General features: G+C 40.3%; 1 protein-coding gene and 1 pseudogene across 5 annotated transcripts in view; one reads left to right on the top strand and one right to left on the bottom strand.

Moving 5' to 3' along the window:
* LOC309383241 (sterol O-acyltransferase 2-like) overlaps positions 1–14,235 on the top strand; it is a 126,069-nt gene that overhangs the window by 69,613 nt on the left and 42,221 nt on the right. The window contains exon 1 of one of the 4 annotated variants that reach the window (XM_081935531.1): positions 5,435–5,564. The exons of the other annotated variants lie outside the window; for them this stretch is intronic. Within the exon in view, the coding sequence (XP_081791657.1) occupies positions 5,500–5,564 (65 nt within the window). The 5' untranslated portion in view covers positions 5,435–5,499. Of the gene's footprint in view, positions 1–5,434; positions 5,565–14,235 lie in introns of those variants that run through there. 4 annotated transcript variants of the gene reach the window in all.
* Positions 11,275–14,235, bottom strand: part of LOC309383246 (dehydrogenase/reductase SDR family member 1-like) — a 182,030-nt pseudogene continuing 179,069 nt past the window's right edge. The window contains exon 2 of the transcript in view: positions 11,275–13,251. The product of the transcript in view is annotated as a dehydrogenase/reductase SDR family member 1-like (transcript). The remainder of the gene's footprint in view (positions 13,252–14,235) is intronic.

Here is a 14,235-nt window from a genome sequence, read left to right as displayed (position 1 = left end):
TCTGCCCTTCAAATAGATGGGAATATGATTGGTGTTTTTAAGGAGCTCCCACCACCGATGTTAAAGTTCTGAAGGGATTTTGGATTTTTGGTAGCTGAGTTGAAGAAGAGAGAGATACAATATAGGTGGGATGTTCCAATTGGAGTTATATTCAGATATCAAGGGGTAAGATATCGTTTGAACACAATAGATAAAGCCAGAGACTTTTATTATGAAATACTCAAGGAAAATGCAACGCCCCCACGTACATCTACACCAACACCAGCAGATTTGGATGTCTTAGAGCAGAGGCTGTTTGAAAAAGAGTCAGAACAACAAAGAAAGCAGACGCAAAAAGAGAAGGAAGTTCAGGGTGCTGTAGGTGGATCATGTGTGGACCCCTCTGGATCTCTGTTGAGCTCCTTCTTGGAAGAAGAACCGTCTAAGACCCTCATTGAAATGCCGCTTCTTAAGCCTGTGGAACAACGTGTTACTAGATCCACGACTAGACAAATGCTAGAATCTCACAAGCAGAGGGACCCCCAAACACAATGTGTTAAGAAAGAAGCTAAGAAGCAAATTGGAGCCATGGGAGTAAGAGCAGGCTCAAAGATTAGTCTTGTGGAGAGAGATCTTCAGCAAATGCTTTCAACGCTCCAGATCAGACCCAAAGATGCTTAAGTTATTATCTTGGAATGTGAATGGACTGAACTCCCCACAAAAAAGGAAAAAATATTTTATTATTTGAAGCAATTTAATAATGATGTTGTTTGTCTTCAACAGACACATATTAGGCTGCAAGACCAGAAGTACTTAGTGAATTTAAAATTGGGAACATTGTATGCTGCCTCTAATTTGGTAAAGAAAAATGGAGTGGCGATATATATAAACAAAAGATTCCCAACCAAGGTTATAGAGGCAGATGACAGTGGTAGATATATAGCAATTGAACTTAATACAGACTTTGGTGCTATTATGGTTGTAGGAATTTACGCACCTAACCAACAACAAGAAAGTTTTTATAAGATGCTCCATTTAAAAATCTTAGATTGGAATTTTAAGAGTATTTTAATTATGGGAGACTGGAATGGAGTGATCTCTCCAAAGATAGGTAAGAGAACATCGACTAAACCCACTACCAAATTACCAAAGGCTTTTTTGACTTACAAGATGACTTGAAATTAAAAGATATTTGGAGGACACAACATCCAAATGAGATGGACTTTTCTTTCTACTCAGATAGACATAAATCCTTTTCAAGGATTGATTTTTTTTTGTTAACACCGGATTTACTTCCTAAAGCTAAGAAAATGAAGATATTCTCCAGGACACTATCTGACCATAGCCCGGTGTGGTTAGAAATTGAGTTAGGGAAGAGGCCAAGAAGGTCTTGGAGAGTAAATGAAAATTTATTTAGATATGAAAAAAATGTTGATGAACTTAAAAAACACATGAAGGAATTTTTCAGTTTTAATATGAATAAGGGTACTCCCATTGAAACAGTTTGGGATGCAAGTAAAGCTTACATGCGTGGGGTCCTGATACATATGAATTTCAAACATAAACAAATTAGACAGAAAAGGAGAATGGAACTGGAAGATGAAATAAAAAATAAGGAACAGTTACTTATAGCAACCCCGAAAAATGAGGCGCTCCAGATGGCGATAAAGTTGTTGAAAGATCAATTTCAAATGCTTATAGCAGAACAAACAGCAACCAACCTACAATTTGCTAAACATAATACTTTTGCTAATGCTAATAAACCTGGTAGGTGGTTGGCTTATACCTTGAGAAAGAATACGAATGACAGAATTATTGATAGAATTGAGTATGGAGGGAAAACGGTATATCAACAAGATTTGATTAAAAAATCATTTGTGGACTATTATGCTAAGTTATATGTACAGGATAATATACAGAACAAGTCAGTAGATGAATTTTTGGAAGGAAAAAGGGTTACTAAAATACCCGTGCTTCAAAAGGCAAATTTGGAACGTCTGATAACTGCTGATGAGATTACTTTAGCTATAAATCAACTTAAATTAGCTAAGGCTCCAGGGACTGATGGCTTGACTGCAATGTATTATAAAACTTTACAACCGGAATTGATTGAATATCTTACACAACTATTTTGTAATATACAACAAGGAGGTAAAATACCCTCCTCGTGGAAAGCGGCTTTTATATCATTGATACCCAAAGACAAAGAGGGCCCTAAGAAACCAGAGGATTACAGACCGATATCTCTTCTGAACACAGATTATAAAATATTTGCTAAGGTACTAGCCAACAGATTGATGCCGGTTATCCAAGAGGTTATACATCATGATCAAGCAGGATTTATTGAAGGCAGACACATGAAGGAGAATGTAAGGCAACTCATAGATTTAATTGACTATCTTGATAAGAATAAGCAGATCTCCGCAGTGCTGGTCTTCTTGGATGCAGAGAATGCCTTCAATCGAGTGAATTGGAATTTTCTAACCAAGACTTTGGAAAAGATGGATATGGGACCACGATTTCGGCAGGCGATTGGAGCAATCTATCAGCAACAAAATGCACAACTTATTATTAATAGAAATTTGTCAACAACTTTCAAGATACAAAAAGGTACAAGACAAGGTTGCCCATTATCTCCATTGTTATTTATTTTAACTTTGGAAGTCTTGTTGAATGCAATTCGGGACTCAAAATCCTTAGATGGCATAGCTATCAGGCAAAAGGAATATAGAACTAGAGCATTTGCCGATGATCTGGTTCTTACCCTCTCACATCCTTTGAACTCAATAATCCAGATGAAAAATATTATAGCAGAATTTGGCATGGTGTCTGGGTTTAGACTAAATCAAATGGCATGCATATCTTTTTTATGAAGATAGGGTGGATAAAGTGTTTAACAATCATGTTCTCCGAAGTGCCCTGATGAGAATATGGAAGAAGCACCGGCCCAATTGGGATTATAAAATACCGCTTTGGTTGGATCTTGCAGACACCATGTGGATTACGAATACTAAGTCACTCGGGGGGTGTTTATACAAAGACGTGCTTATTGCTGATGGGGACGAATGGAAGTTAAAAACTCTGGAACAACTGTTGGAAGAAGGAATTACTTTACATTGGTTACATTATATACAGCTACAGAAGAGATGGGAAGAAGATCGCAGGGTCGGTTTTATGGATAAAGAAGTAGAACTGATTAAGCAGATAAAAGAGACTGGCCCAAAACAGGTTAAAAGAATATATAATGTACTGTTAGAAAGAGATTCAGAAAGTGAATTGGTTAAGGACTGTATGATTAAATGGGCTCAGAATTTTGGTGAAGTGGTTATGTTGGACACATGGGAAAAAATATGGGTTCAGAATGTTAAATTTACACAGTCACAGAATTTAAGGGAGAACTTTTATAAAATGTTTTACAGATGGTATTTAGATCCTAAAAAATTATCATGTATGTACCCAAATGTTCAACCAAAATGTTGGAGATGCGGGTGCCTAGATGCTACTTTTTTCCATGTATGGTGGACTTGCAATAAGGTTAAAGCTTTTGGGATAAAAATATGGTGGGTTATGCAAAATGTACTTAAGAAAAGAATACAATTTATTCCGCAAACGTTCTTACTGGGCATAACTAAGGACTTTACTAAAGGGGAAACAAAATTGGTTTTGTACATGGTTACAGCAGCTAGGTTGTTGATTGCGCAACATTGGAAAAAAGATTTTTTACCGACAATTGATCAATGGATTCAGAAAGTGGCGGGGTTTGCTGAAATGGCAAAAATTTCAGCCTTTTTAAAAGGCCAGAAGCAGGAGAAGTATACACAGGAATGGGTAAAATGGATTGATTACATACAGAATAAATCTCAGACTAGGAAGTACTATGCAGCCTTTAGTTAAGAATGTTTAGACTGATAGATGATCAGAGTAAATAATACATGGGATGCTTGGAATTGTTAGAGTGGTGTATGGCGGAAGTCAGGGGGGGGGGTTGAGTGGGAGGTGGGGGAGGGTTAGGGTGGAGGGTGGGGTAATATATATGTATAATTAACCTAGAAGATGGGATTAATGAAATTAATTGTTACTTTAAGAGAAATTTATATCATGATCTATATATGTTTAACTGCTTTAGAAGATGGGATTAATGGGCTATTGCTACTCTAAGAGTAACTTATATTATGATTGGGTGGTGAGGGGTACAATATCTGAATGAGTAATTTACCTTAAGATGGGGGGAGTGGAAGGGGTACAGTATTTGGTACAATATTTGAATGAAAAAAAATTTAAGTTGGGGGGAGGGAGGGGACATAGTATTTGTATGTGATTTACATTATATGGAGGGGGGGTAAAAAGGGGAAAAATCTGTTTGTATAAAACTTTTGCAATAAAAAAAATGACAATCTTTGATTGCCTCCTGGACTTACAAAACTAACTTTCTTTCTTAACCTACTTAAAAGAAAACATGAGAGCTTTGTCCTAAAATGTAGGTTCCTGCTTTAATCCAAACTCTGTTGCATTTATATCAGCAGTCAGCTTTCTAGATACAAGTGAAATCCAGCTCCCAGCAGGTCCCTTGATGAGGAATAATGGAAGTTAGAATTCAAAAATATCAGAAGTACTGCTAATATTTTCTACCTTTAGACTTTCATTCAACATTTTATCTCCAGCAGTAAAGGAAGGGAATCTGAATTACCACCAGCAGTATCCATTCTTTGCCTACTGTATTGTGTGAATGATTTTTGAAACTATATTTGGAAATAAAAACAGAATATGCCAAACCAATCTTATTTTATTCTTTGACAAAGTGAATAACTTAGTAGACCAGCAAAATTCTATGGACATAGTATAACTAGACTTCAGCTTCTGGTTGATATCCTGGTTGAAACCTTTGTGATCTGTTTGTCTGCTCATCATGCCATGTTTCTCATCCAAGAAGAAACAAGTTGCTCCTACAGTACAGTATTTTAAAAAATCAAAACTTTTGGTCACAATCTTCAATTGTTTGTTTCTCTTAATGTAACATGAAAATGACATATTTCACTTCACTGCAGAGGCTGAAGCATTGTCTGCAGACAGTATTTGACTGTGTACACGGCATTCCATCATTTCTATTTATTATAATTAACAAATTATTATAAAATTAGACATAAATATATGTAATTATGTAATTAGATATAAGTTTATGTAGATAGAAGAAACATGGTGGCTTCCAATCATGAATCACCTGATGGCTGCCATCACCACTCACCATTGCTTATTTTGGCTGGAAATGACAGAACAATATCTGAACACCTAATATTAAGAATAACTGGAATAAAATGCATATAGTGTGAGATTCCTTCTTAACTGTTTGTAGTAGCCAGGGATGAAGTTCCCTCTTTCCAGGTCACAATCTCTCTCTTTATCTGGAGCATGGAAATCAACACAAACAGAACTAAGTTAACTTTTAACATAATGAACACAATCTATAAAGAGCAAAAGAAAAACTGAGCACTGCCGCTCTCACTCCTGCAATTGGTGGAGGAGATGGGAGATGGTAGCAGTCCTGGACAGCCTTGTCTGAACTGGGAAGCTAAGCTGAATCAGACCAGGTTAGTATGTGGAGACATCCAGGGAATTGCAAATCTGTAGAGTAGTCTGGGAAGTTGAAAAATCGTTCAGGAACAAATCCATGGCAATCTACTTCTACATTAAAGCCAAGTAAATGATATGCACAAGACCCCATAGGAAATGATATGTGGTTGGATCCTGAGCTGTGAATGCTTCTTTGGGAGAAGAGATGATTCTGCCTGCTTTGGAAGAAGTAGTGGTCCTCTTTCCTTAAGAAACAGTTACTCGATTCCACAGAACTTGAGAATTCCTCTCTGACCTCAAACCTTTTGTTCTGAGAGGAGAATGTTGAGTTGTACCTAGGCCCACAGCTTCAAAAATCCCCAGACCTTACCTAGATCTTTTCAGTAAGATTTCAGGCCAGGTTACATTACTGAGACTCGAGTGTGATTGCATTTCTTGAGGATTCTCTGGCAGATGGTCCTCCGGGATCTCTTGGTGGCTTTTAATAGCAGTGATCATTGTATCTTTATGCTGTAATGTTGCTTAAAGCTTTTCTGTGTCATATAGTGATCTGCCAGAGTCATAAGAATTGAGCTGGGCAGTTATCTACATTTGATAGATGATGATGGATGATTTGCTTTTAAACACTACTTGCAAGGGCTAAAATTTCAGGTGAATTGTATCAGCTGAACTGCAATCAGGTGGTTAATACTGTCAGGGGGGGGGATATTCAAACTGCATTCACACATGGCACAGATGACTTAGGCACAGAAGTCCTGCCATAATAAATAAATTAACTGAGAATGACTATTCAAGTTATAAAAGAAGAAAACGGATCACAAAGTTTCAGTCAGGAAATCCCACCAGAAACAATGAAGACATTGTTCAATATGCTAATTAGGAATGAAGCCTGGGACATAGGCTTCACTCAGGTCTGTCTTTCCAGGCAGGGAAACAGTTATTTAAAATTTAAAATCATTGGTTCACACTACAAGCGGCAAAATGGAACAACCTCATTGGTTAGGCGGTCTGACTGCTCACTTTAAGAGAGGGAGCTGTCGGACAGCCAGCAGACAGAGTATACCAAAATTGATAATAAAGAGTTGTAGTCACTATACAAAGTCCTGCTTCTTCATTCAACCCCCATATAACACTTGCGGCAAGGATGGGATGCGAAGAGAACAAAGGACACAGGAGCTGAACTGAGCTGGTTATCCATGCGGCACAAGCCATCATCGCAGCAAAATCAATAATCTGTATCAGCCGCTCAAGATGACCATGCATACCCCACCAGCTCCATTCAACCCAGCTATGGAAAATTGGAAATTGTACGTATATGCTACAATTCAATTGGTTTATGGAAACAAATGACTCATCACGTCTATCGGACAATAGGAAGAGAGTGTATTTCCTAAGCTACTGCAGACCAGAAGTTTTCGATTTGGCCCAAGCGTTATCCGAACCAGCCAACGTGCAGACGGTACCACGGACAACAGTCCAGGATACGCTCTGAGTATACTCTGCACCCATACCATCAACGACGGTGAAAAAGTACAAATTTCACCGCAGTTGCCAAGAGGAAGATGAGATGATTAATCAATAAATGCATTGCCACACTATGAAAAGCCACAACTCATTGCGAGTTCAGAGACATAGATGAAGCGATGCAAGATAGTCTTGTTTTGATACTGAGGGACTTCAATCTGCAGAGAAGATTACTAGCAAAGCCTAATCTCACATTTAAGGAGGTGCTAGAGGAAGTAAGAGCAACCAAAGCCTCAGATAAATCCGCAGTGACAATCCAGAAAGCATGGGACACACATCCCCCACAAAGAGTGACCACCGTGATTAAGAGAGCACGGCGCAAGAAGAATCAATTGATGAGAATGATGAAATCCATTGCCTGCATGCCGAGAGAAAGAAGGGAAACCCGAAGACAGGAGAAAGACTGCCTTTTTGTGCCAGATGTGGGGGAAATCACCCCAGAGCAGCTTGCAGATTCAAGGACGGCCTTTGGCAAAGATGCGAGCAGAAGGAGCACATAGGAAGGGTTTGACACACCAACCAATCTTCCCTATACCCCCAATGGCAGCCGGCAGCCATGATAGGATTTCGAAGAACACCAAAGCATAAGAGAAATGAAAACCGAGCTGCAGAACCAAGAGAAACACACCATACGATCATAGAGCACTCCAACACACACTGTTTAAAGAAAATCCATGTCATGGTCTAAATCAAGGGGTCTCCCTGTGACATGGAGGTGCACACGTGGTCCTACATGACCATTGTGTCCTGGAAAACTATAAAAAAGGCAGTTCCGGAGCTAGCAAAGAAACAATTGAAGTCTCAGAAGGTACTTTTAAAGGACTTTCAAGGGAATCACGTCCCTATAATAAGGAGCAGATCCTTCCAAGTCAAATTCCAAGATTTTGTTGAGCCCTTGTTGCTGACCCTGGTGAACGATGACCTGCCTAGCCTGCTTCGGCTGCAATGGTTCAAATCTGTGGGTTTAGAAGTGACTGGCATCTGTGATAAAGATAACAGCATCGAGGAGCTGATTAAGGAATTTTCTGGTGTTTTTAACAGGAGTATGGGCAAGTACATGGAGACCCATCTCTTTCAACCTAGATTTCAAAATCGCCCCCATTTGAATGAAACCTCGGAGGGTCCCTTTTGCTCTCTGGCCTAAAATAGATAATCAATTAGACAAACTAATTGCCCACAGGGTTTTAGAGCCAGTTGATCACACAAAATGGGAAAACCCAATTTTTACATTGATTAAACTAGACAGCTCACTCCACATCTGCATGGACTATAAATGTAGAAACAAAAAGGCATTACAATAATGTGCCTACCCTGTGCCAGCCATACAGCATTTATTGCATTCCTTAGGCAAGGGCAAAACTTTTGCAAAATTCGATTTAGCTCAAGCATACCAGCAACTACTGTTGGACGATGCCACTGCAGAGGCACAAACTATTGTAACACACAGAGGGACATTTAGATGCCGCTGCCTGCAATTTGCAGTAAGCATGGCCCCAGGACTTTTTCAAAGCCTAATCGAATGCCTCCAACAGGGGATTCTGGTGGTGGTGCCTTACTTTGACAATGTCCTTGTGTCCACGGACAACAAAGAAGAGCACATCCAATGGTTAAACAGAGTCCTGAGCCAGTTCCAAAAAGCCGGACTTAATGTTTAAAAAGATAAATGCCAGATAGCCGTGACACAACTCGAGTTTCTGGGATATTTAATTCATGGCTCGGGAATAAACTCAACCAAAAGCAAAGCCCCCACACCAAAGAATCAGACAGAACTGCAGGCATTTCTAGGCCTGTTAAACTTTTTATAGTCTTTTTTTTTTTTGCCACATAAGACAACAGTAGCTGAGCCACTACACCAGTTGCTAGACAGGAAGGCAAGTTGGACTTGGGGACAGAAGGAAGCCTCTGCTTTCTCAGCAGTTAAGAAACTGTTGTGATCCTTGAGCGTCCTTGTACAATATAATGAGACTCTGCCCCACATCTTAACTTGTGACGCCTCCCCATTTGGTGTCAGGTGTGTTCTCAGCACTGGATGCCAAATGGGACCCAGGCCCCAATTGCATTCTACTCAAAAACACAATTGACAGCAGAACAAAACTATAGTCAACTGGACAAGGAGGCACTGGCTGCAGTGGCAGGGGTCAAGCATTTTCACAAATACTTATACAGGAGAGACTATGAACTAATTACGGACCAAAAACCGCTGCTAGGCATTCTTGCAGAGGAGCATCCCACCCCAAATATTTTAGCCCTATGAATGATTAAATGGACCACTTTTATGGCAGCATATAATTACAGACTAATACAACGGCAGATCCAAGCCATAGGTCACATCAACATCCTCCGCCAGTGCCCACTCCTGGATTTTGTAGAGGATTCTGCCCCCATTACACCCATACTACTAATTGAGGACTTTGCATCCAGCCCTGTCACATTGGCTGGAACTAGCGGGACATTCAGCAAAAGACAAAGTCCTAAACTGAGTGTGGAGAGGGTGGCCTGAGGGACCTGTGGGGGGTGATTTAAAACCATTTCTGGTGCAACAACATGAATTGTCAGCCCAAAGGAATGTCTATTGTGGTGGGATCAAGTGGTTGTACCCTATAAACTAAGGAAACAAGTGCTAGAGGCAAGGCACGTGGGGCACCCTGGCATTGTCCAAATGAAGGCACTGATCAGGAGCTATGTGTGGTGGCCAAATATGGATAGGGACATAACTGAATGGGTCGTGACATGTACACCTTACCAGGAATCCAGACCAGCACCACCTATGGTACCCCTAGAGAATAAGAGACCCCCATAGAACCCTTGTCATGAAAGCCTCTTAATTTCCCCCCCCCACATAACAGACATCCCAGTCAAATGCCTGTCATATGTTGCTCATGTAGCATTAAAACCCAGAGATGGGAAGGAAAAGCCAAAAGAGGCTGCAACTGCTGCCCTGATCCCCAGCCCAGTTAGAGCAGAGCCAGAGCCTGAGCCCCAGTAGCTCCAGTGCCAGCCCTTTGGAGAGCCAAGGCTGGAGCCACAGCAGCAGTGCCAGCTCTGCAGACAGATAGGATGACAAGAAGAAACAGGGGGGGAAACGATAAGAAACAGATTTGTAGAACTAAGATCCTAAATGGGAGTACTATAATGAATACTGGTTGAGTGGGGGTGTTGGAATTCATTATTGGAATGTGTATTTCTATGCAACATTCAACTATGTGAGCAGCTTAGGAGAGACGTTCGGCTAGGATGCCTTTATTGCTTCTGGTGGACATCCTGATTGAAATCTTTTGTGGACTGTTTCTTCTTTTACACCATTTGGATAGTCTGCATTAATTTCTATTTCTGTTTCATTTTGTTTCTTATGTTCATGTGACACTGATGTGGAATTTCCCTCAGTTTGAAGCATTTGTCTTACTTCATGAACATACTGAGGTTTCATCAATAATTACACTTCTACTGATGGGTACCTTGTTTGTGTCTTGGTGTAGAATTCTGTATCCCTTTTGAGATTCATTGTACCCCACAAGTACACTTTCCTTTGCACAAGCATCCCATTTTGTATGATTTTCTTTTGGGGTGTGCACATAAGCTTTGCTTCCAAAAAACGTTTAATGGCTTAAATTTGGGGCTTTTCCATTCCACAGTTTTTTTTAATAAAAGTTTTTTTTATTTTAAATTTTCAAAACAAACACAACATAAAGAATCCTCCTTCTTTACATACTGTAGAAAGTGTATCAGTTGGTTACAAAAAGCTTTCGTGTGTCTCTTCCACTGTCGCCACAAAATTCATATTAACTCAAGTATTTTAAATCAGATATTTTCATACATATTACCATCATCATACCTCCATTTTCATTTGACTATAATTGTTTAAACATCCTTCATAAAATGTACCAAGATTTAAAACCTGACCACATACTGGCATTTCATTTGTTATTTCTAATATCCTCCAATAACACTATATCCTTATGGCCTATTCTGAGTAAACATCAATAATATTTAGTAACAAAAATTTCTAATCCTCCTTTCCAAATCACTGTTTACAATTTACATCCAATTTCCTTATGTTGTACCCATACATATATATACATTGTTATTATTATCCCTCCTTCATTTAACTCTATCCATTATCATAGCGTTTCCCCCTCTAATAATCAAAACTTAGTTAAATCCAACTTAGTTATTTTTTATTAACCTTTATATATAACCAAATAATTTCTTTTTTTTTTTTTTTTTGCTTTTAAAGTTTTATTGATTTGTGGCCACCACAAGGTGTTCTCAACAGAATACAAAACTTAGCAAGTAAGCACACACTTTATGAGAAGGATCACATCAGCTTCCTCAGACTGTTTAGGAACAAACAATGGTTTATTTATGAAAAGAACAAGTTTGTCCTTCACTACAAGAAAAACTTGCTGCTTTGGGAATTATACAGATAGAGCAAACTGAGCAAAGTGAGAGTTTCCCCCCCTCCCCCTTATTCAGGACCTTGTTTTCTACCCCCTTATCTGTTTCATAATGGTTTTTAGTAAACTTTGTTCTGATAGTGCTCTGATTACATTTGCTAATATTTGCTGATTTGAGTACCCTGTATGGCTTAATATAGCTACTGTCTTTAAGGGATTTTCTTTCATCAGGACTAATTCTGCTAATATTTGACTTTGGAATGAACAGAATTTTGGAATCTTTTGAAGGCTGAAAAAGATACAGATAAAAGAATTTCCTCCCCCAAGCTTTACCTTGGGACTTCAGTCTCCAAGAATCTGACAAAACTGAATGGAAGGGAGGAGAGGAACCCTTTTCCCCCTAAGTTTTGATTTTTGTTTTAAGTAAGCTTCATAATATCATGTGCATTTCATATTGACAATTATTTTTATGGAAACGAAGACTGGGATACAAACAGGCTCTGGCAGGGTATATAAATGTACCCAACATTGTTAAAAGCAAAACAAAAAAGCATTCCCCCCCCCCATATCTTGACATCTTTTAACTACACTATTCTTAGTTGCAAGTAGTTCGGATCACTTTCAAGTACCAGTATGTAAATGACTCTTAGATAAACCCCAAACCTTGCATTTTAGATAGTACAGAAATATTAAGTAACTTAGCAGCTAATGCTGTCTCAAAAACATTGAAGCAGATCTTAGAGAGTAAGAAATGATCTCCTAAAGCTTTCATTTCAGAGGGAAATCCTCAAGCAATTCTTCAAAGGAGTTTTTAGAAGGGTAAACCCGCTTCCTGCAAAAACTCACTCTTCCAGATTTTTAATTTACCAGTCTGAGAAGGACCCACCAAAACAATCATTTTCCCCCCACAAAAGCTTGATCTTGTAGCCAAACATGCTCCTAAGGCCCACACAAATCAGTCTTTTTTAACTGGTTTAAAATCCGCCGGCTGAATGGGAGGGTAAATAGCAAACTTGCTGGAATAAAGAGCCAGGGCCCACTTAGGGAAAGTGATAAAGGGGGGAATGAACCAGAAAAGGAAAGACAGCTTGGGCATCAATTCGGTAAGGATTTCCGGAACCAAAATATAATTATAGACGTCTCGCCCATCCACGTCCTTAAACCGATAGGAGCGAGCAAGATCTGGACTGAGGACCACTTTGCCGCTGTGCCTCATGACGTGCGGATCCGATGCCAAGGCCACCACGCATTTCCCACTCACTTCGGGAGACTCTGCTTTGTTGGCCAGCCGCCCCGGCAGGTCCTTGAATAGTTTCTCGACATCCCCCGCTTGTTCCATGACCAGTTCAGTGTTGAACGAGCCCAGGCCAAAGGGACACGCAGGCCACACCGAAAGGGCGCAGCTCGATGCCACAGTCAGCCGCCAGGCGGTCGCAGGCACCTTTGCCCACCCCGTACGGGACGTCGAACATGTACCACAGCCCACCGGGCGAGACGATGATGACAATGAGACCGCGCCCGGCGGGCACCATGAGCCGGGATCACGAACCATGCAGAAATAGTTGCCTCTCAGGCCGGCGTTGTTGACTGTGTCCCAGAGGGACGGCTTGGTTTCCCAGAGCGGCACACCGATCTCTTTGGAGAGGGTGGTCACCGCGGAGAAAGCGCTGTTGACCAAAACATCCAGGCGGCTGGCTTGCTCCTGTCGGACACCCTGGAACAACGCAGCCACATCTTCCTCTCGAGTAGAGTCGCACACCACCGCGGTGGCACCCGCTTCTGACAGCTGCAGCACGATGCCTTTCCCGATGCCCCGCGAGGCGCCGGTCAACACACAGACGTGTCCTAGCAGAGGCCTAGTCCCCGAGGCCATGGCAGCGGCAGCAGTAATAGCAGCAGCAGCGGAAGAGAAAGGTACACTTTGCTCAGCGGCTGGCGAAAACAGGAGAACCGCGGCGACGATGAGGGCTTTTGTGGCACTTGCTCAACCCTGTGCCATCTGCCGCGATTTCTAATCCTCATTTCCAAATCACTGTTTACAATTTACATCCAATTTCCTTATGTTGTACCCATACATATATATACATTGTTATTCTTATCCCTCCTTCATTTAACTCTATCCATTATCATCGCGTTTCCCCCCCTAATAATCAAAACTTAGTTAAATTCAACTTAGTTATTTTTTATTAACCTTTATATATAACCAAATAATTTCTAATCTTCCTTTCATAGGTACCATTCAATATTCATATCCAATTACTACTTGTCATACCAATACATATGTATACATTATTATCATTATCAGTTGTTTTTTTAACCATGTATATTGTCACTAAATTTCACTAAATTTAACTAGTTTTAGATTATACACTTCCATCTATCAACCTGCATCTTTCCAGTAGCAAAACAATCTCATGTCTTTTGCCATTTGTGGTATCAGTCCTCTAATAATCTCCTTAATCAAAGGAGGAGGAGCCAATGTCGCCATGAGATGGACATGCGATCTCAATACTCTGAGATCGCTGCCAAAATTTTTATCACTGGGTGGTCCAATTGGACCTAAAGTGTCCCACAGAGACGGAGAATGGGAAGAATACGTCCTGCTGATCTCAGGGACACCAGGAGAAGTTCTTCTAGCTGGCGATAAAATCACAGCCCTTAGGCTGGTGAAGTTGGGACAGCTCCAAAGAGAAGGAAATGGAAAGAGGAAGTTTTTACAGCTGATGAGGAATTTTTACCATTTTAAAAGAGACTGCCTACAAAAAACTTA

This window comes from Natrix helvetica, assembly GCF_964273705.1.
Source record: "Natrix helvetica genome assembly, chromosome: 1".
Classification (NCBI taxonomy): domain Eukaryota; kingdom Metazoa; phylum Chordata; class Lepidosauria; order Squamata; family Natricidae; genus Natrix; species Natrix helvetica.
Note: the sequence above shows the minus strand (reverse complement) of the source record. Positions and strands in the feature narration are given on the sequence as shown.